The 24,230-nt window shown below is 39.0% G+C and overlaps 1 protein-coding gene across 1 annotated transcript in view; it reads right to left on the bottom strand.

The window, feature by feature from the left end:
* Nucleotides 1-527: 527 nt before the first annotated feature.
* The window catches only part of LOC137255473 (sodium- and chloride-dependent glycine transporter 2-like), a 28,360-nt gene continuing 4,657 nt past the window's right edge, over nucleotides 528-24,230 (bottom strand). Inside the window, exons 2-13 of the mRNA XM_067792909.1 lie at nucleotides 10,318-10,449; nucleotides 9,602-9,899; nucleotides 8,278-8,410; nucleotides 7,355-7,489; nucleotides 7,003-7,106; nucleotides 6,629-6,731; nucleotides 6,096-6,230; nucleotides 2,954-3,082; nucleotides 2,190-2,289; nucleotides 1,887-1,987; nucleotides 1,234-1,404; nucleotides 528-623 (exon numbers count right to left, since the gene is read on the bottom strand). Of these exons, the coding sequence (XP_067649010.1) occupies nucleotides 528-623; nucleotides 1,234-1,404; nucleotides 1,887-1,987; nucleotides 2,190-2,289; nucleotides 2,954-3,082; nucleotides 6,096-6,230; nucleotides 6,629-6,731; nucleotides 7,003-7,106; nucleotides 7,355-7,489; nucleotides 8,278-8,410; nucleotides 9,602-9,899; nucleotides 10,318-10,449 (1,637 nt within the window). The remainder of the gene's footprint in view (nucleotides 624-1,233; nucleotides 1,405-1,886; nucleotides 1,988-2,189; nucleotides 2,290-2,953; nucleotides 3,083-6,095; nucleotides 6,231-6,628; nucleotides 6,732-7,002; nucleotides 7,107-7,354; nucleotides 7,490-8,277; nucleotides 8,411-9,601; nucleotides 9,900-10,317; nucleotides 10,450-24,230) is intronic.

Genomic DNA, 24,230 nt, shown 5'->3' with positions numbered 1-24,230 from the left:
CTATTCCATTTCTACTGTCACTGTAATACCACTGAATTAGTGATATTAATTTCTAAACTTTGATATCAAAATACAAATAAAACCATATCGCAGGGCCTTGTGTATTGATTTCGCTGAGTTTAAGAATACATAAAATCAGAAATTTTATCGTTATATGTACATCTTTCCATCGTATCCCGATTGCGTAGATTTATGTTCCTGCTGGTGATCACTGTATCTAGACTCCAATATTTACATGCCACTGATATATAGCTTGAATATTGCTGAGAGCGGCGTTACACAAGACAAAAGCAAATGTTTACAGACTAAATGATTACAAAAACATCACTACTGTACACATAAATTGTAAGTTCGGTTAATTGGTTACGAATACAGTTGTTACTTAAATTGCATAGACGTTTTGTTTGTGTATTTCACCCAATAATTGCATGATATCATTTTCGTAAGCATCTCAGTCACCATGTACATTGATATCCATATAGATCTCATTCCTGCGTCAATTTTCCCAGCTAAGATGATGTTTCCCATCAGTTTTCCATAGCTTCCGTCGGTTGCAAGTGATTCCCATGTCTCTCCGTTCTTAGCTGCCACTGAACAGAAGGCAGAAGTGATGTCCGTAATTTCTGAAACCGTGGTGCATAACGACATTAACGGACAGGCGGATTTTGTTTGTTTTTGTTTGTTTGTCTGTTTTATTGATTGTTGCTTAACGTCACGTGTAACAATATATGGTTACTGACTGTGAATAGTTTCTTCTGACCACCTGAGAGAGTGAGTGAGTGAGTTAATATTAAACGTCACATCGGCAATGTCTAAGCCATATCGTGAGGAAAACAAGTTATATGAGAAAAGTGAAAACATTTTGAAGAATATAACCTTTCACGATATATAGCGTACTACAGATAAGGATGTAAAACTAGCATGCAAAAGCATAACATTCTAGAAATTAAAGCAGACAATACACAATGACCACACAATGACGTTAACGAATATGAAAGTACAGCTGCATAAACCCATATTTACACAGTGCATGCCGAACATGCCATGGGACATGATAAGGCGTGATGTTAAAGAACACCTTGCTTTCATGCGTTCCCTTATTTGAGTCCATCAGTATATATGCACAAAGGTGAATATTTTGGGTATTTCCGGTTCATCGATACCATTAAATGTCCTTCAACAAATTCAAACAATCGGCGAGAAATAAACATGGACATATATGTTTTCAAGTACCTTCTTGAGTGTAGACCCCTGTGCGTGATACACAGTCCAGATAAAAATAATGGGGAACTGTATTATGGAAATACTTGATATCAGCCACCCGACACCTGCGGCCCAGGCAGGGAAGTCGTAGTCTCCATACTTGGGGGGTCGGTAGGAGTAGATGGAGTAGCTGAAGATGGCCTGATAAAAATGGCAACTTAATGATATCTGAATACTTTACTTATTAGTCTTCGTCGTCTTCTAACGGCATGAAACGTAACACTGATTGATACATATTAATATATATTAACATTGCAAGATATATGGCGTATCTGATGTAAGAAGGGACCAGGTAAAGCAAACTCATTTTGTGTGAGTGATTGGGTTTACTTTTACGCCACACTCAGTAGTATTGCAACTATGTGGCGGCGGTCTGGACAAGACAATCCAGTGATCAACAGCATGAGCATCTATCTGCGCAACTTGGAACCGATGACATGTCAACCAAGTCAGCGGGTCTGACCACCCGATCCCGTTAATCGCCTCTTACGACAAGCATAGTCGCATTTTATCGCCAGCATAGGTTGCTGAAGGCCTATTCTACCCCGGACCTTCACGGGTCTGTGAATGTATTATTCAGTATTGGTTCTTGTACACCATTGTCAAATTGCAAACATCCTTACCAACAGTAGAAGTGGGCACACGTATTTGATTGACAGCATCATAGCTTGAGGAACCGTTTTTCCCCACATGGCTCTGATATCTCGATTCAACCTCTCCAAACCTGACACACGAAAGAAAAATAAATGTAAGCACCTTTTTGCATTGTTCTTTATGGTATAAGAAAGGCACTCCTCAAATGGCAGTTACAGCTGCAGTGAATGTTAAGATAGGTCCAGACTCGATTATTTAAAGACAGTTGCCATATTGCTGGAATATTTCTGAGTATGGCGTTGGAAAACAAACCAGCCAACCAGCTTACGTACCATAACACCAACTGACAGCAACACATTCCAACATTGCAAAGACAGCTACGGCAGGAAAGTAGGTGTACCAGTCCACCAGAGTGACAATGTAAATTCCACCCTAAAATAAGACATTCGCGTGAATAATGCTGACTGATTAGAGCTGTGACACTAAAGCCACGATACAATATGTATCGCATTTACGATAACGTATGAACTATCACTGCGTACATATGGACTGGTTTGTAACAGAGAAAAGTTGAAATTACTTTAAGAACTCTATAAAAACAACCTATACATGAACAGACTAAGAGCCTTATGTATGTGACAATAATGTTTCTTAAATGCCTTGTGGAGTAGAAATATTTTAGCCTTATAATGCAACAATACGTCTAAGCAGAACAATGTCTCAACTGTTTTGGTTTTGTTCTTCGTTGCCAGCTAGTGGCATCACTTAAGTAATTCATTTATCTGACATGAACAGAATATAATTTATGACCAAGACAACGATGCTGTTCTTGTACAGTAGCAAAATTTAAGACGAATGGTTCAACAATACGTATATGTAAAATGACGTCTCTAATGTTTTATGTGTTAACATCTGGTGGCATCGCTTTAATTGTCCATTCATTTGTTTCGTGTTATAAGCCATTGATCCAAACCATCAAAGTCAGACATTTCCTGGCTGGTAATCGTAAGAGAGGCATGATGGACTGGTTTATGACATTATTCCAGCACTTTGGATAAAACGATAGATGAAGCCTCTGGGTCAAGTGGTTCCCTACCTGTGTCGTGCAGGGAAGGGCAAACAGGAAGTTGCTCAAGAGGATCGTCGAAATCACAGCCCATCGGCGCTTTGCTAGTCCACGAAACAAGTCTTCAACGGCCGCAAGTATGATCTCTAGCCCGGGTAACTGTGGAGCGAATAGGAGATCTACAGACCAAAATCAGTTTCATCCTTGGTCTTTTCCTTTCCAAGGTGATACAGGGCACTACCTCCATTAAAATCTTTACCTCAGGACGAATCTTACATTGTGAATATTACTCAGGCACAGCTTCCTGTAATATTTATTACCTAACCATGTTCTCAGATGTAGGCATAAACCATGACGCTTTGGTATTCAAGGTCATACATTGTTAGATTTATTATTTTTTTACAGATTAAGATTGATATGCAGCAGAGAAGGTTCGAGTGATCCTGGCACAGTCAGGCCGGTAAGGTTCATCATCAGCTCAGGGCCCTCGCCCCCTCTACACGCAGCCCAGACAGCGAATGGGACTTCTCCCAGGAAACACTGCCTAGTCGAACCCACCAAGAACTTTTCGGAGAATATGGAGGCTCCCCAACACTGCAGCCTTCTGCATTACCCATATTGTCAGAAGGGCTGTGCTCCCAGTGGAGAACCCGGGCACTCTCCTGATCTGCGCCAAGAGATCAGGAGGTACCAAACCAAGGGCACCGAGAACAATGGGGAGCCTAACGACCGTGTACTTTGGATGCAAGCGAGACTTTGAAAAGGCGAGGTCTGTATATTTATCATGCTTTTCCTGAATCTTGCCAATCATATTGCTGTCAAAAGGGACAGAGCAATTCTATGATATAAATAATTTCATTGGCTTTATCAAAAAGGACAAGATCAGGTTTGTTGGCTGGAATTATTATTATTATTATTATTATTATTATTATTTACAGATTAGAATTGAAATGCAGCGGAGAGGTTTGAATGATCCTGGCACAGTCAGGCTGGTAAAGCTCAGCATCAGTTCAGGGCCCTCGCCCCCTCTACACGCAGCCCAGACAGCGAATGGAACCTCTCCCAGGAAACAGTCGAACCCACCAAGAACTTTCCGGAGAATATGGATGCTATCCCAACACTGCAGCCTTCTGCATTACCCATATTGTCAGGAGGGCTGTGCTCCCAGTGGAGAACCCGGGCACTCTCCTGATCTGCGCCAAGAGATCAGGAGGTACCAAACCAAGGGCACCGAGAACACTGGGGAGCCTGACGACTTGGGATGCAAGCAAGACATTTCAAAGGCGAGGTCCGCATATTTATCATGCTTTTCCTGAATCTTGGCAATCACATTGCTGTCAAAAGGGACAGAAAATTCAATGATATTAATAATTACATTGGCCATGGCTTTATCAAGAAGAACAAGATCAGGTTGTTGGCTGAAATTCGTCTCAGGCTGTATTGGCCTATTCCAGAGAAGTTTGAAAGCATCATTCTCCAGGACGCCCTGAACATGTTCAGGGTCGTACCACGGATGGACCTCGGGGTCAAAGCCACAGGCATGGCGGAGACGATAGTAAAAACAGCGAGCCATTCCCTCATGTCCTTTAAGATATGCTGTTTGTGCCAAGGAAGGGCATCCACTAACAAGGTGTTGCACAGTCTCTGTGAATTCATTGTAAAGACGACATTCGTTCACATTTTGATTAAGAATGACATTCTGGCGATTGCGAGTGGGAAGTGACTGGTCCTGAACAGCAAAAGAGTTTCACATTTGAGACCAGCCGACTTCATCCAGGCGAAGGAGTCCGTTGGATTGCTGTTCTGTTCCACACACTGCAGTTACACACGATGCAATGGCTTCTCAGACACCTTCTCCACAAAGGACCGACTCTGCGCAGACTTGGTAAAGGACTTCACTTGGTTTACTCCCATCACTGTAACGTCCAGCAGTACATCGCCATCAACAAAATCAATTTCTAATCGTGTCCAACAACCTTGGCACGCTTAAAATAGCTGTGAAATCCCTTGCTTTCATCGTGAGTCTTGACGTGCATCACCAGATAAATAAACATGTGCAAAAGTACACAATAAAATTTTGTCATGAAGAGCTTTCACATTAATCAAACCCCGACCTCCAGAATTGATTGACATCTATAAACGATTAAGAGAGGAACGAGGGCTGCGTGTTCTGTTATCAGACATGATCCTTCTGGTCAGACGATCAAGACCCTGGATGTCTTGTATTGTCCAATCAACTACTTCAAAGGAATAGGAAAGGACTGGCACAGCAAAAGTATTGGTGGCTTTGACCTTGTTTCGAGCACTTTGCTCGGAGCACCAGATTTTCTTTAAACGAGATTTGTACTCGGCCAGAAGTTTATCTTGAATTTGGGCATTCTGGAGCTTGTCTCGTACTTGCATTCCAAGATAGGTGTAGGCCTGATCTTCTACAAGATGCTCAATAACTCCTCCATCTTGTAACCTGACCGATCCATCATTAGTTACCTTGCCACGTTTCAAATGAAGAGTATTACATTTGTCGAGTCCAAATAGCATGCCAGTATCATTAGAAAAGGACTCGACAAGGAGAACCTGTTCTTTCAAATTGGTCTCTCTTTTGGCAAGGAGTTCGATGTCATCTCATGTATAAGAGATGGGTAAGAAGTGTTGGGGATCTGTGCTGAGGAGGTCCGGGATGGTATCTCTCCTCCTTATAAGGCAGAAAACTCAAAGGATTTAAAGACAGACAAAAAATCAAAGGACTGAATGAGTCCCCCTGAAATATTCCTCTTCTGACTGGAATAGATTCCGAAGTCTGCACCTCTCCTTGCGAGTACATCTCAAGTTGAGTCGACCAGCAACTCATTAAAGACTTGAGTAAATGAAGTAGTCGCTCAGGGAGGTCAATACACTGAAGAGACTTCAGAATCCATTCTTCTTATTATTATTTCAGAGTGTTTCCCTTATTCATCTTCAAATTAAAAATACTTGAGTGAGTAAGTGAGCTGGATGTTTCCACAATGTACCGATGTGAGGAATCGGACCCGGATATTTGTCGTGACGAACGGACGACTTAACCACTAAGTCTACTTCCCCTCAAAATACAAATAAATGGAAATAAAGCTGAGTTGCTGCATAATCCAGCAGCATCGACACAACTAACACCAAGCAAATAACAATTTTAATTTACCATCGAGTCGACTTCTAGGGTCATAAGAGCAAGGAAGGTCAACGCGGACCAAACATGTGGCAGGGGTAGATACGTCAGCACTTCGGGGTAGATAATGAAGGCTAGACTGAAACCTGAAATATATACATAGTGCATCTTAAAATGTACCAGTGACAGAAACAAAGGTATATTATGGTACCCACAGACATACATGTTAAATCCATATGGTACATGCAGGACTATGAAATCATAGTTGCAGCCGGAAAATAGATCAATAACATGTGGTATAATATAACAAATAATAAAAGAAATACAATATGAAAGAAAGATTTTTGTTCTGAGGGATTCTTGCTACAATAGACTTGAAATAAAACTCATTTCAACAGCAAACCTGCATTATACTTAAACATATTTTCTGGACAGTCATTAGAAAGTCTGACATTCGATAAATCCATGACCTGAATGTAAAGGTGTGTAGACTACTTCAGAAGAAGATCCTCATATTATATGAATAGTCAAAGAATGAATTGTGTGCCTGAAAAACAAAGTTCTACAGGAACTCCACGCAGGTAGGCAACATGTCCAATTATAGCAAAGAAAGCAAACCCAACAACGATAAGGGAGAACATATCGGCAATGCTAACTATCAGAGCATCCCTGAAACAGAAGACGCTAATTTCCTAAGTAATAGTCGGCAACTGACAATACAACATGGCATCAGTGATGGTTGGGCTTCGATCTTAGAAGTGAATCAGCATTAATAGACAAGTGCTAGAGGTGATGAGTCCCTCAGATCTTATCAGGTTCGAGTGAGGCAAATGAATGTTAAGAAAAATGTTTGCTATTTATATCTATCGGCTAGGAAAAACGTGCTCTGTTGGGTCAGTGTGGAACTATCTATGATATAAAATGCTCTGCATCTACCTACCTGAAGCAGTTGTTGGTAACTCTGTTGTGTCCAGCCATAGTGATGATGTTTCCCATGGCTATATTTAAAGAGTACAGGGACAGACTACATGCCTCAATCCACATCTGCAAAAACGCAAACAAGTCATCTTTTGCATTTGCAAATGGTCTCAGCATTTTATCTTCCACTACAATTACATTCCACAAACCTTTGCAAGAGTGGTACCACGTGCACAACAAGTTAATTGAGTCATTTAACTGAAACAGTGAAATGGAAACAATTTGAATGTGTAGGTAGGCAGGCACTCATTTACTTTGAAATCTTCGAAAAAGGCAATCTTGCATTTTCATTGCATATAAACCCATAAACGTACCCCTGGTTCAAGAAGTTTTTCCAACTTTGGATGTACATAGAAATAAATTCCATCTGCCGAACCCGGAAGTAGACATCCTTGGATGAGGAAGACGAAAATGAGGATGATGGGAACGCCGACTGTAACGTACACCACCTACAACAAATGAGGAATTGGCTATGTTAATTTATTGACACCAATCGTTAACATCAGATCTGTTGATTCTGGTTTCAGGGCCTTGTCCCACTGGTGTTATTTTGATGTCTGTTGTTTAACAGCAATTTAAGCAATTCCTCACTGATATGCCGACGTTCTGTAAATGATCGAGTCTCCTGACCAGACGAACCCAAAGTAGCTGGCATTTAATCTGTTGAAGAACCACCTCCTTGGTGTAGTGGTTAGATCGTCCACTCGGAGAAAAGAAGGTCGCGAATTCGATCTCCGACTGCCTCAAACCAAAAGACCTTAAAACATAGGACCTGTTGGTCGCTGCCTGGAGTTCGGCATTAATGTGTACAACAAAGACTGGTCGGCTCAGAGTCGTCGGTATAATTATGAAATACAGTTCGTTGTACCACCATGTATATAGTGTAATAAAGCACACTTTCGACCTGAACTATTATAGTTAAAGCACGAGGACGCGTGCACATTATCGTCTGATAAAGTATTGTCGGCACATTTGATCTTTGATTATCTTTGAGTATGTTTGAGTGGGGTATTCGTGTTTCACTGAAGCAAGGTATCTCAGAGAGCTAGCTCTATAAAACCAGCTTAAGCCTGGGCTAGTACAAACAGACACACGTACACAGGCATGCACATCGTCATACGAGCGACATATTCTCACGTACGGCGGTAAACCCCATTTCAACTCGTCTCGTCTGTTATATATGCAATGATACAGCAATAAGTTCATGCATTCAAAAAGCACGATGATAGTAAGTTACCTTCCCTGACACTCTGATCCCTTGAAAAGTTACCAAGAACATGATCACACCGGTAAGTGCCATTAACCCAACAAGTGGCCATCGTATACCCCCAAGGTGCTCCAATCCTTCAGTCATCTGTAATGCCTGAAACCTGGAATCAGAAAGAGATATTGGGGACATAATTTGAATCGACAGTGACAATTTGAAATACAAACGTATTCCAGGCGAGCACATGATATAGTTTCACGCTTGTTCTTAATCCCCCAATGTTGCAATGTTGGGATACAACACACGTGACTGTAATACAAATTTTGGTCAAATTACAAATTTTGGGACCATGATCAGACAAGGTCACGCACCAGTGATTTGTTTTTGTAATATGCATGCCTTGCAAAAAGCAAAACGTACCAGCTGAAAAATGTATATATATCGTAAACAAACCCAACTGGAATCACAAGAAGTTTCAGAACTATGACGGATAGGAATTTACAAAGGTTTACATTCATAGTGTGCATGGGATCAAGTACCAAGATAAAGAGTATTTTGTTCAACTCTGAAATGCTATTTTGCTTCGGCCAAACCTCGCAAACCTATCTGTAACTGCATAATTAAATTGCTGAAAACCAGAATTACATGAAGGTTTTACTTAGCCTCCAGCCTGCGCCTTTGATAACCTGTAGTATGTCTGAACGTGAAACGATTAACGCAAGAAATGTGTGAAATGAACACGTTAGACATATGAAAACACGTTAGACATATGAAAACACGTTAGACATATGACCATGAGCCTACGTTGACAGTAGAATATGGCCACGCCACAGGCATGATGTGTCACCAATAGAACACACATTGAACACACAGTGTATGCATATTCCAAACAACTTGCTGGAGTTTGTTCAACTTCAACAGACCTAAGTCAGTATCCCACAAGCCGTCCTCATTCATTTTGTAACATAAATGAAGCGCGGATGATATTGTTAATTTGGGGCATACTCAATACGCTATGAACAGACAAATAGTCTACAACAACAGATGTTTAGTACAGCGTCGAACTTGAAACACAACAACAACAACAAAAACCATGCAAGCTGATGTGAAGGGTTCAAAGGACGTATGTAACAACTCTTGGGATGAACTTTCATTGACATTAACAGAGTGTATGGTGTATGTGTTACCAAGGAATGTGATGTGTTTGTGTATTGTATAACTACATTTGATTCTGAGTGATGCCTGTCCACTGGAGTATGTTTCAGCCTCTGAGTTGTCGTCATTACCGTTGATGTAAGATGCATGTTGTCCACAGTAATTGTTTAAACCTAAATATATAATTAACGTAACTTACTTCCAGAACTCTTCCCCTGCTGTCATACCCGTGACTGGTACTGTGACGTTGGTGACGTTGTCAGTAGTCGTGGCATTAATAGCACCGGCGGTGATGTTAGTACCATTAGCTGATGTACTGTTTAGGATACTACTGTTATTGTTTCTTATGCAGGCAGGGGTGTTCCAGGAGTTGTCACAGCTGGCCCAGGGAAGCTTGCCGATGAACGAGTGGTAGAAGTAATACATGAACCAGGCAAATATGGCCATGTAGTAGGTCACATATAGCCACATCACTGTAGCAATCCCGAAACCAATTCCTGTGACACGTGAGAAAATGAGTTCAGTCTTAAAGTAGTTTGAATAAAACATTAATGCCACCTGATGCAATGCACAATATTTAACTTTGAAAACGGGTTGATTTTATTTGTTAGTAGCGATAGATGTTTATGCAAAATGGTAACATGACATCGAACTATAAAACTTGGGAATCATACGACATTGACATATAGAATATGTTCTGATAAATAATGAAGAGTGTACTAACTACACCAGAAACATTCATCCGTGTGTAGACCCAAACTTGTTATATCCAGCAATGTAAAGCTGCGGGTTGTAAAGTCACTGTGCTCATTGTGCCGTTGGATAAAGTAGTACTCAGTGGACGTACATTTAGAAGGTCAAATATATATAGTCCGTCACACATTCCTAAACTTATATGACACAAAGTTAAATTACCTTTAAATGATGGGCATAAGTTCCAGACGTTAATAGGTCCACTTTGAGAGAGTTGGCCAATCACCATCTCTAAAAACACACACGGAATGGCGCCGAGGAATGTGAAGATAGCGTAAGGTATAAGGAATGCACCTGTGAGAATAAAGCTCTGATTTCAAGCGAACCATGGCAATTTGATACACTTACACACTTATAGATACACCGACCCAAACGAAAGCTAATGTCAGAAGTATGTTAAAGTAACAAACATACGCTTTTTCCCTGACCCTTTGTATGTATCTGTAACATAATTTAATATCACTCCTACATTCGCAAACAACCGTCTGGTGGGATTACCCTTCACTCAAGCAACATAAATATATTATGAAAAAGCAATTTCAAAGGTTAGATAACATGCAAAACCATGCCAGCAAAAACAAAATATATACTACTGTAAAGCCACAAATTCCTTAATCCGAATCAAGTGCGACGTCTCAATATCCAATCGTTATCTCCATAGCTCTTTGACCAACTTTCATATATACTCCTGCAAAAAATTATAGGTGCCTGGCCCTTCAGTTTCGATAGGACGTTTAGGCCATAACAAATCTTTTGAAGACAGTGACCATAAAGTAACAACATGTGTTTATTTTGCCAGCCTATTTTTATTATCTATAACTCAACTCAACATGCCTGCACTGACATGTGGTGGACTTACCTTTCACTCTAGCGAAATGAAAGCGAAAAGAAATTTGAAACGTAAGATAACATGCACAGATTGAAACCGTCCCATCATAAACAAAACAGGTAATTCTCGAAATATACAATTACTTATTGCAGCAAGTGCGGGTTCTCTATCCCATCGTTATCTCTTAAGCTCTCTGACCAACTAGAAAACGTTACATGAGTCTGAACTTTCACTTTCGATAGAGGGTGTTATTCCTGCTTTGGGTGGTTTTCAAGAGCTGTCGATGAATCACTGAAGACCATTAATTTTGAAAGTCGTCATCAGGGGTGGATGCAGCTTTTTGAGAAAGAGGGGTTGATAGGGTGTACGCTCTTGAGAGAGGGTGGGGATGCACATCCGCGTAGCGGATTCTTACAAAAGTTTGCACATTGGTTTTTAGTTTCATACTTCAATGCAACGAAAGAAATACAAAGTCAATCCTTATAATTAAATTCAGAAACAAATACTATACCCTGTCAACAATATTTTCTTTAAACATAATCAAATTCATCGAAACAGATATCTTTGTTACCACCGATTAACATTTTCGCTGTAAGAATTCGGTAATGGCGTGACATGACTCAGGTGACTCATTTACATAAAATGACACGCCTGCCAAACCATTAGCTAATCAGCATAGAGCACCCCCAAACAGCTGTCAATCAACAAAGCTAACATCGGTCGGCGAATCAGAGTGGAACAACTCAACGTGACGCGTCCCGGTATCGGCAAAGTTTCAAGTTCAAACGTTTGAATTACTACCTGCGAACTGAAAGAGACAGTTTGGAAAGTGAGAAGTGGAAATGAAACCCGATGATATGAAGTTAGTGGAACTGAGATTGTTAGTGGCAACAGTATTTGCGCAAGTAGAAAGAGGCTGTGACGTGACTGGGATTGCGATGCCATGAACTGATGTTCCAACGTGCGCATGCTCTTGTCGAGGCGTTGCAACGTTATTAACGTTCACGGATAATTTTGAGTTGTTTGTTTATGTTAATCACAATGTATCACTTCCATGTTTACCCAAAGTTCATTAAGGTATCCGGGTGCAAGGGAATTCCCTCGCTGTGTAAAGGTATTCCCCTACGTTCCTCAGGTCCGAAAGTAGTCCGGTTCGGGGGGCGTGGCTTATTTTTTTCAGATTCATTGGGAAATGAAATCATAAGAAATGTTCCCAGTTAACCAATCAGATTGCCAGAATTTTAATGAACAGAATAAAAATTTAATTATCATTGATTGACTCTGACATTGGTCCTAATACTTTCAACTGTAAATTAAGAAAATGTAATTAACCCACTTGAATATATACTAAACACCCAAGTTTCAAAAAAGCAACATCTCATAAAAGTAGAGTTTAAGTTTATGTTTCTATCTAACAATTTGAGCCAGAATTGCGTTTCTTTTGCTGTTCAGTATATATGAAGAAGGCACCATATGAACCGTTACTTAATAATGAGTGAGGTTAACCAAAGCAGTACTGTCCCCCAACGCCAGCTTACCCACCAGCAAGCACACACATACATATACACACACACGCGCGCACACACACAACCCCCCCCCCCCCCCCCCCCCACACACACACGCAATAAACACACACACATACATATACATACATACTTATATATATATATATTACCTCACAAATGATTGTCGCTATAACACGTCACAATTTAATTCTGGACTCACAAAAGTCCAGAAACTCTCAGCACTGTGGCCACTCTCTCACAAGGGATTTCGCAAAATTAAACAGGCAGCTGTTATGTATATGTGCTAAGGATGAAAAAATGAAAAAAAATTTTTTCGAAAACTCAAAATTTAAACTCGCTCGCCCATGGGCACGCCCATGGGCGAACAGTGGTCAGTGGGTAGGCCCATGGGCAGGCCCATGGGCGAAAGTGTTTCATTTCATCCAGAATAAATGTTTTGGAGGTTGTAAATGAATGAAAAATGTTAATAAGTATCATGACACAAATGTCAGCTTGTTGTGACTTGACTCTGCTAACTGACAGCGATTTTAAAAAATCTCGCCCATGGGTGAAAAACATATTGGCCCATGGACGAGAATAATTAATTACATTGAAACTACATGTTTTTTTCCAGGCTTTGCAGTTTTTCAATAAATGAACGTGTATTTATTAGTGTGTTGACACGAAATTAAGCTTAGTTTGACTAAATTCGGCTAATTAAGAGTGATTTTTCAAAAAGTCTCGCCCATGGGCGAAAACCATTTGGCCCATGGGTCAGAATATTTACTTTTACTCAAAATACACCTTTTCCCATGTTTTGGAGGTTGTGAATGGATGAAAGTATGTTCATAAGTATCATGTCACAAAATTCTACTCATTTTGAATTAATTCCGTTAATTTAGAGCTATTTAACAAAATCTCACCCATGGGCGAAAAACATTTTGGCCCATGGGCGAGAATATTTCCTTTTACCCCAAACACATCTTTTCCAATATTTGGAGGATGTAAATGAATGAAAGTACATTTATGAGTATCATGACGGAAATTTCAACTCATTTTGACTTAATTCCTCTAAATGAGAGCAATTTTGAAAACTCTCGCCCATGGGAGAAAGACAGTTTGGCCGATGGGCGAGAATATTTGCCTTCACTCAAAATACATCTTTTCCTGTGGTTTGGAGGTTGTAAATGAATGAGGATATATTTGTAAATATCATGGCAGAAAATCCAACTCATTATGGCTTAATTCCGCTAATTGAGACCGATTTTCAAAAAACATCTCGCCCATGGGCGAAAAACATTGGGCCCATGTGCGAAAATATTTCCTTTTCACTCCAAATACATCTTTTCTAATGTTTTGGAGGATGTAAATGAATGAAAGTGCCATTATGAGTATCATGACACAAAATTCAACTGATTTTGGCTTACTTTTGCGAGTTCAGGAAGATTTTTAAAAATATGCCAGAATAATTACTTTTACTCAAAATACATCTTTTCCTGTGTTTTGGAGGTTGTAAATAAATGAGGATACATTTGTAAGTATCATGGCACAAAATTCAACTCATTTTGACTTAATTCTGCTAATTTGTAACAAGTACAAGAATCTGGACTTCCACTTAAATTTTCAAAGTTTTTTTTATTGTCTTGGGGGTTGTAAATATATGAATGAAAGTGTGTTTATAAGTATCATGACCAAAAAAAATGAAATCATTCCGGTCTAAATTCGACTAATCTCGCTCGTAGACGAAAATATTTTCGTTTGCTTGTTTTCTTTATTTTGCAAACATGTGGTTTAAAAATAGATGAAATTCTAATGAAAATTCAGTTTAATTTCGTGAGTTTAGTTTTATGTCGCACTCAGTAATATCCCAGCAATATGGCGGCGGTTTCTAGATAATCGAGTTTGGATCAGACAATCCAGTGATCAACAGCATGAGCATCGACCTGCACAATTGGGAACTGATGACATGTGTCAACCAAGTCAGCGAGCCTGGCCACCCCATCCCGTTAGTCGCCTCTTAGAACACGCATGGTCGCCTTTTATGGCAAGCATGGGCTGTTGAAGCTCTTTACTTCCAGCAACATATACAGTACACTTAGAATACTAAGCCTTGAGATTCTTTTGAATTTAGGTATTCAACCTATATCAATGAAGTTGAAGTTATTTGTGAAAGCCCTAATCAAGAGTGACCAAACTCCAGTGACTATGCTGGGACACATTAATAAACGGTGTTGTGAGATCTTTAAACTGTATTGAAATATGTCTCGCCAATTCCACTGACATCCGCCAAATGTACCTACCTAGCAGTTTTAAGTGTACCTACCCAGTTTAGCATGTTTCGTTTTAATAGTGTGGTCTCCATTTTAGTAATTCCCGTTTGCCAGTCCCGGCTTTTCTTCGTCCGAGGTTTTATGGGGTATTCTCCTATTTGTCAGACCAGAAATTATCTACAACAGGGGTAGGTCACTCGCTTGTTTTCTTTACTATTTGTACTAATTAGTATGCGCAACTTAGGCTGCGTTTAACAGTACTTCAGCCAGTTTACTGTATCAGTCGAAATCTTACAATGAATGAATGAATGAATGAAGTATATGTGAATGAATGAAAGAAATGATAAAAGAAATAAGTACATATGTGAATGAATGAGAAAGATATACTAAAAGAAAGAAGTACATATGTGAATGAATGAAAGAATAAATGATACACCACGGCCATCCCGTCCAAAAGAACGCAAAACTATCGTTAGATCACATGTGTTAACATCAGCTTGTTATTGTCTCCCTGGTCAGACGTAACAATTGTCAGACAGGTTAAAACAACAAACTATCTGGTTGACTGCACAGCTGCCTGTTGACGTAGTCTACCCACATCACCTACTTTTCCTTAACCTTCATCTACATCACCACCCTTAATATATTGAGCAGAGAGCACAGAAGGCCGTATAGATGTAACCACTGAACCGTGGCGTCTCTCTGCTCCCAAGTTCCCAAGTGGGGGTGTCCTTCTCTACCTATTCCATTAATCTTAAAACATCTAACAAGCTCAACGCATGCATCTTTTTATTAAAATGTGATGTTATACATAATCATAAGAGTATTTTTATGTATTATTCAGTTGATAAATTATTATATATATATATATATATATATATATATATATATATATATATATATATATATATATATATATATATATATATATATATATATATATATATATATATATGACACGCTGGGCAGGTTTAGGGCATCTTGTGTTAATTTACCATTACCATTTTCATAATGCTTAAAAAAGACACTCATTAATCTATCACAGAGTTTTGTCATTCCTTCACTCCAACATGGTTGCTAAATCCCCTATGATCATAGTATATCGACTCTACCATACCCAATTCACCTAATCCTGAGAAATCAACCAGTCATGACATACCCACATCGCCTAATTAATGTTCCGTACCTATCGTGTTAAAAATGCATAAAATGGGAGGACGCCTTGTTAACTAATGGGAGTGAGCCTTGTAGGGAGTACCCTCACTCTCACAAACCCACATATTGAGGAGAAGCGGCCGTGTTTGTCGGGGATTTTTCTGGCTTTGCTAAATAAATCGTACATAAACATGTAAAATATTTTGATTTGATTCTGTAACTACCCACATTATGACATTGAGACCATTTTGATTTATCGAGTAAAATACGATTGAATAGTTTTGAGTTTGAATCTTGCCACTTTAGCGCTCTATCTTTATAAAATGATGCATGCATGCTAATATTTAGGTGGTTTCTAGTATTCCATCTATTTGTTTAAATTAATTGATTTTTCTGTTTTTGCATTGTTTGGGGTTTTTTTATTGTTAGTGGCCCAGCGAGTGAGTCTGCTTTGGTACCTGTAAATTTATTCTGACGTTTGACGAGCCGGACGTAAACAAGACCATATATAATGAGCCCCTGCATCAATACGTTTGAAACATTATTCTAGACCAGTATTTGTACACAACTGATGAAATGTACCTGAAAGATCAAGGTTCATAAGAACGTACAGGGCACATTTCATTAAGTTTTCCCCGCCACGTGGGAAAAGCCTGCATCCACGGCAGTCAGTGAACTGTAAAGCAGTGGTTCGAATCGAGTATAGTTAGTACCATCTTAATATAATACATGGTTCCAGCTTGTTTTGATGCTCTATTTACATAAAGTGATATTTAAACATTCGTTATGGTAAATACGGTGTAGCAATGTGATGAAGAGTATGCGGGTTTTCTTCATCCCATTTCATCCACCGATGAGAATGGTGGTATCCTCTTTTGGTTCACACCCGGATTGTCGATTGTTTTATCAAATACACAACAGGACTGTCGAAAAGCAGTGGAGTGTGACAGTGCTCAACACTGTTCTAATGACACCCGGAGCGTCGACTGCCTTGGAGAACTTGTGCCCGAGAATAGCAGAAGACTCGTCTCTACGCTAATTAACGAGCTAAAACACATACACAAAGACATCGGTGAAAGAATGAGCTGTGGAACCAATTCCTGAAAGATAGTCGTCGCACGAACAGTAGTCGAGAAAGTTGGCGTCATCGTGAATCGAGGGTCTGTGAGCATTGTAAACAGCATATTGTGACACAGTGGCCACAATAAAGAATAAAGAAGAACTTGACAGAAGGCTTCAGCGTCTCAACGAGCAGCTCCAAAGACAAGAGATTTCCGTAATGAGCTGTGCTCATCAGACCGTCTGCCTCGCTCATAGTGACCACATTACTGTACTTTATAACGTATTTGGTTTTCCTTCATGTCCGGAACGTCGAACGCCATAGTGTTGACACCTGCTTATCTCCTCACGTAATACCCGAAACATCGAATTTACAAAAATTTCAGTTCAATTTTAGACAGCCCAGGCAAGTCGTTTGTTTAAGGAGTAAGAGGATAAGGAGACATGGTCGACTAGATTTCTTTGTTTAACTAATCCCACACGGCCTTCACCAATAGAGGGAATGATTTCTGTTCAGTTATGACATTGCTGTTCTCCATATGTCTCTATTTTCTCCACACATCTCCATGTTGTTGTATATTTGTGTGTTTTGGAACTCTGATTGGGACTGGTGAACAAGCTTTACAGTACTTCACCCATACAGCATATAATACAACATATAAATGAAGCATGTGTCGTCATCCATATGAACTATCATATAATAACATATGCATACCTATCATTACATAACATACAACTATCATATAAGTAAACATGAAAAATAGAGTTATGGTTTGTTGTGTCTGACTAGCTCTTTGTAGAAACACTGAACATTTGTGAGAAGGTTTTTGACATGTTAATTAGTTTCCTGTTAAAAAATTAAAAATCAAGCTTTGTGTTTTATGATAAAATCGTGGACGGATTCAACTATTTTCTGGTTTTCTCAGTGAATACGTTCTTTTCCGTCCACCGAAGTCATCATAGACCACAGTGAGAAAAGGTCGATCTTCAAGCAGTAAGGAAGACCATGATAGCGTATGGAGTACGTGTGTCTTGGTCACCTCCTCCGTTACCCCCTCCCCCGAATCCACACCCCACCAGGGCGCGTAGGACTTGTCTCGGTGGATAAAAAGGGACTCCTATAACCCCATATACCCCTAATCACAATGCTATAATTTGTTGTGTTTGTGTATCCGGTTTTGTGTATTCTGTAATATTGTATAGTACTGGTGAAGTGTTAATCAAAGCAATATTTTACTTGCTAAACGAACCACGTTCTTTGAGAATCAAAATATGTTTTAAGCACATTTCCAAAATTGAAATGCAGCATGCACACAATAACTAAATTGGAAGGAATATCGTGCCGGACAAGGTTTTCCAGAGCACATGCACATAAATGTCAATGTCTTTCAAACACTAATATGTGCAGGTCTTGCAAAAGGACAAAGCAGGTATGCTTGACAAAGTTCTTGCAAAGGAGGTTTATACACAACACCAAAACCAACTGGTCAGCTCGACGCCTTATAAAACAATCAATTCGAGATTTCCTTTGAATGTGAGATATTTGGCTGCGCGTCTTGTGCAATCAGTCTTTTTCATCCATATACACTCACGAACACCTGTTCATTTCAAAGCCGGTGTCCCCTAATGACCTAATGTGATCCATGGATGAATTTTGTATATGACAAGTAAAATACACTTGAAAGCGGCAGCTGTTTTACTCCAATAAACAAACCAGCGGACGAGACATGACTTTCGGTGCAAATTGTCGAAGGCGCTTTGCGGAAATTACGTAAGTGAACGCGGAAGAAACAGAAAGCGTCATCGTTCCGCTCTGTTTCCATTGTCTTTGCGAGTTATGCTGAGATACTCAACAAACTGAGATAAAAGTCAAAATGATGAAAAAGTGGAAATCAGTGTGTGGATTAGAACTTGAAAATCACTCATGAAGTCTTTGACAAAGTAATATATGTTCAGGTCATGATCATTTGGAAAAAAACACGAAAGTTCTATGGATATACAACTTCTTATAAGGTAAGTAGCATTTCGGCGTAGCTGTTAAACTCGTTATCAAGAAAGGGATATCTTACAGGTAGTCCTGTAAGTTAAACCTTTGTTTTAGGTCGAGGTCAAAATCGTTTGGTGTAGTGACAACGGTGTTGTTTTATGGGATTAGACACGGATTTTCTATAAAAAAAAGTAAAATGTGTGTCCCCAGGAAACGAAATAAGACACGTGTACCAGAATGTAAGTGAATCGATGTTAGCGAGTTCAATCAGAGACTTCAGTTAATAAAATGGGTTTTCAGTTCACTCCTTCCATTAGTAATGAGTTATTTAGTTTCTTGATAAAATTGCTTGCAAGGTGAATGTTGAAAGTGACAGTTTTCAGGATCATATTAACAACTTCAGTTATGGCAAATGCGCTCCTATGCTATGTCCTACTTATTTTACGGGAAGATACCTTTGTGTAAACAGCTATATGTTCATTTTGAGAACTGGTAAAAAGGGAGAATATATCTCGTGAAAATGAACTTTGAAAGACTGCAGATCAACAGTTCTAGTTGTCTCAACAACATAATTTCTAAAATGCTTAGAGACCACAATCACGAAAGCCAAAGTAAATCTTTTCGAGTGTAGCAAAAATAGTGAAAATTTATTTAAAAAATAGAAAAGTAAACGCAAAGTCAATCTTGATTACATTACGTATTCCTCATAGCCCGATATAATGATTACACATTAATAGTATGGATACGGTAATCTATAGTTTAAACTAATCTCCTCAAGTAATCGGGACTGGATTGGCAAGCATAAACATACATATCAATGCCTCTCCATACCAATAATATAATTACATAACATACATGATAACAACACTTCATGTTCCACTCGTCAAACGTCAGAATAAATTTACAGTTATCAAAGCAGACTAACAGGCCCACTAGCAGTAAAAACAAAACAAAACAAAACAACAACAAATAAATTAATAACTCCAAATGAATAGATGGAATACTAAAACCCACCAAAATATGCACGCCCCCTTTAAAAGGGCAGAGTGCAAAAGTGGCAAACCGGTAAAATATGCCAAGATTCAAACTAAAAACTATACAATCGTATTTTACTCGATAAATCAGAATGGTCTCAATGTCATAATGTGGGTAGTTAAAGAATCAAAGCAAAACATTATACATATATGTATCATGAAATAATAATTTATCAACTGAATAATACATAAAAAATACTCTTATGATATGTATAACATCACATTTGAGTAAAAACATGCATGCGTTGAGCTTGTTAGATGTTTTAAAGATTAATGGAATAGGTAGAAAAGGACCCCCCACTTGGGAACTTGGGAGCAGAGAGACGCCACGGTTCAGTGGTTACATCTATACGGCCTTCTGTGCTCTCTGCTCAATATATTAAGGGTGGTGATGTAGATGAAGGTTACGCAGGAAAAGTAGGTGATGTGGGTATACTACGTCAACAGGCAGCTGTGCAGTCAACCAGATAGTTTGTTGTTTTAACCTGTCTGACAATTGTTACGTCTGACCAGGGAGACAATAACAAGCTGATGTTAACACACGTGATCTAACGATAGTTTTGCGTTCTTTAGCATGTTTTTATTCTTTCATTCATTCACATATGTACTTCTTTCTTTTATCATTTCTTTCATTCATTCACATATACTTCTTGCTCTTCATTCATTCATTCATTGTAAGATTTCGACTGATACAGTAAACTGGCTGAAGTACTGTTAAACGCAGTCTAAGTTGCGATGGAGACGAATCAGGTCACTGTGTGCATTGGAGCATGAGGAGGCGCATACTAATTAGTACAAATAGTAAAGAAAACAAGCGAGTGACCTACCCCTGTTGTAGATAATTTCTGGTCTGACAAATAAGAGAATACCCCATAAAACCTCGGACGAAGAAAAGCCGGGACTGGCAAACGGGAATTACTAAAAATGGAGACCACACTATTAAAACGAAACATGCTAAACTGGGTAGGTACACTTAAAACTACTAGGTAGGTACATTTGGCGAATGTCAGTGGAATTGGCGAGACATATTTCAATACAGTTTAAAGATCTCACAACACCGTTTATTAATGTGTCCCAGCATAGTCACTGGAGTTTGGTCACTCTTGATTAGGGCTTTCACAAATAACTTCAACTTCATTGATATAGGTTGAATTTTGTTATATTTATAGAATACCTAAATTCAAAAGAATCTCAAGGCTTAGTATTCTAAGTGTACCCTATATGTTGCTGGAAGTAAAGCTCTGTGTTAGGGACCCGTGAAGATCTGGAGTAGAAGAGGGCTTCAACAACCCATGCTTGCCATAAAAGGCGACCATGCGTGTTCTAAGAGGCGACTAACGGGATGGGGTGGTCAGGCTCGCTGACTTGGTTGACACATGTCATCAGTACCCAATTGTGCAGGTCGATGCTCATGCTGTTGATCACTGGATTGTCTGATCCAAACTCGATTATCTAGAAACCGCCGCCATATTCCTGGGATATTGCATAAACTAAACTCACGAAATTAAACTGAATTTTCATTAGAATTTCATCTATTTTTAAACCACATGTTTGCAAAATAAAGAAAACGAGCCAACGAAAATATTTTCGTCCACGAGCGAGATTAGTCGAATTTAGACCGGAATGATTTCATTTTTTTGGTCGTGATACTTATAAACAGACTTTCATTTATAAATTTACAACCCCCAAGACAATAAAAAAAACTTTGAAAATTTAAGTGGAAGTCCAGATTCTTGTACTTGTTACAAATTAGCAGAATTAAGTCAAAATGAGTTGCATTTTGTGCCATGATACTTACAAATATATCCTCATTCATTTACAACCTCCAAAACACAGGAAACGATGTATTTTGAGTAAAAGTAATTATTCTGGCATATTTTTGAAAAATCTTCCTGAACTCGCAAAAGTAAGTCAAAATCAGTTGAATTTTGTGTCATGATACTCATAATGGCACTTTCATTCATTTACATCCTCCAAAACCTTAGAAAAGATTACTTGGAGTGAAAAGGAAATATTCTCACTCATGGGCCCAATGTTTTTCGCCCATGGGCGAGATGTTTTTGAAAATCGGTCTCAATTAGCAGAATTAAGTCATAATGAGTTGGATTTTCTGCCATGATACTCATAAATATATCCTAATTCATTTACACCTCCAAGCCACAGGAAAAGATGTATTTTGAGTGAAGGCAAATATTCTCGCCCATGGGCCAAACTGTCTTTCTCCCATGGGCGAGAGTTTTCAAAATTGCTCTCATTTAGAGGAATTAAGTCAAAATGAGTTGAAATTTCCGTCATGATACTCATAAATGTACTTTCATTCATTTACATCCTCCAAATATTGGAAAAGATGTGTTTGGGGTAAAAGGAAATATTCTCGCCCATGGGCCAAAATGTTTTTCGCCCATGGGTGAGATTTTGTTAAATAGCTCTAAATTAACGGAATTAATTCAAATGAGTAGAATTTTGTGACATGATACTTATGAACATACTTTCATCCATTCACAACCTCCAAAACATGGGAAAAGGTGTATTTTGAGTAAAAGTAAATATTCTCACCCATGGCCAAATGGTTTTCGCCCATGGGCGAGACTTTTTGAAAAATCACTCTTAATTAGCCGAATTAAGTCAAACTAAGCTTAATTTCGTGTCAACACACTAATAAATACACGTTCATTTATTGAAAAACTGCAAAGCCTGGAAAAAAACATGTAGTTTCAATGTAATTAATTATTCTCGTCCATGGGCCAATATGTTTTTCACCCATGGGCGAGATTTTTTAAAATCGCTGTCAGTTAGCAGAGTCAAGTCACAACAAGCTGACATTTGTGTCATGATACTTATTAACATTTTTCATTCATTTACAACCTCCAAAACATTTATTCTGGATGAAATGAAACACTTTCGCCCATGGGCCTGCCCATGGGCCTACCCACTGACCACTGTTCGCCCATGGGCGTGCCCATGGGCGAGCGAGTTTAAATTTTGAGTTTTCGAAAAAATTTTTTTTCATTTTTTCATCCTTAGCACATATACATAACAGCTGCCTGTTTAATTTTGCGAAATCCCTTGTGAGAGAGTGGCCACAGTGCTGAGAGTTTCTGGACTTTTGTGAGTCCAGAATTAAATTGTGACGTGTTCTATGTAATCCTCTGAGCGCTCTTCTATTATTTTCAATGTACCCCGTGTACAAGTGTGGTGCATTGAAGTACACCCCGATGAAAATAGCAGCTGGTTGGGTACTCCGTGGTAGTTTTTATCTCGAATCACATTTCGAATATTACTATATGTGTAAGTCCGTGTGTGAATCGTCAGCACAACAACCAGTCTTTATATACACCAGAGAGACTTTATACAGAGGAAGAGGAAACTCTCCAAAAAGCCCCTGAACGCATGCCTCACCTCGTCACGTGACCAGTGTAGCCAATATGGCGGCAGGTTAGTATTTAGATTGAGCCCGGTTGATTAAATTCGCTGAGTGTTGTGACAACTGAAAACCTACATGTAGAAGATAAGTTAACTATTTTGTAAACTCAGTTTAAATCAAATAGTTGTTACTAGTGTCAGTGTTAGGACAGAAGATCTGTAGTAAGGTTTCAAGTCGGTATGTTATAGCTCACTGGCTTCCATTCTCCATTGTAATGATATACTAAACTATGTCGATAATACTTTTTTCACACATTCGTTTAATTTATAGAAGGGAAACATACCTTTAGTAACATTTTGTTAATTTCCATTCAACTGCCCTCGTTCAGTAAGATATCTGAATTATTAATTTAAAAAATGTGTCAATGTAGATTTTAAAAAAAGGACATCTGATGTTACAACATGTGGTCTGGCGATACTTTTGCGGTTTTTGACATTCTTTGGGAGGGAAGGCAGCGGTGTATCATATATTCTCTCATCCATTTCATTCATTCACAATCAAGCGAGTGACCTATCCCCATTATCTTACCTCACAAATGAATGTCGCTCTCTGATTGGCTATCTATTATTTCCAATGTACTCCGCTTACAGGTGATGTATTATTTTCAATGTACACCGCTGGGAAGTTGGAACTCTTCTGGTGCTTCATGGTAGTACCTCTTTGCCTCGAATAACATTGAATCACGCACCAGGCACGGAAATTACCGATGTTTTGCGATTGAAAATCGACGGAAGGGAGATCACTCTAAATCTGTTTACCTTGTGTCGTCTGCAAATGGCGATTCGCCTCGTATTCAACAGAAGTGCTTCAAA

This window comes from Haliotis asinina, chromosome 11, assembly GCF_037392515.1.
Source record: "Haliotis asinina isolate JCU_RB_2024 chromosome 11, JCU_Hal_asi_v2, whole genome shotgun sequence".
Classification (NCBI taxonomy): domain Eukaryota; kingdom Metazoa; phylum Mollusca; class Gastropoda; order Lepetellida; family Haliotidae; genus Haliotis; species Haliotis asinina.
This window is presented reverse-complemented; position numbering and strand designations above follow the sequence as displayed.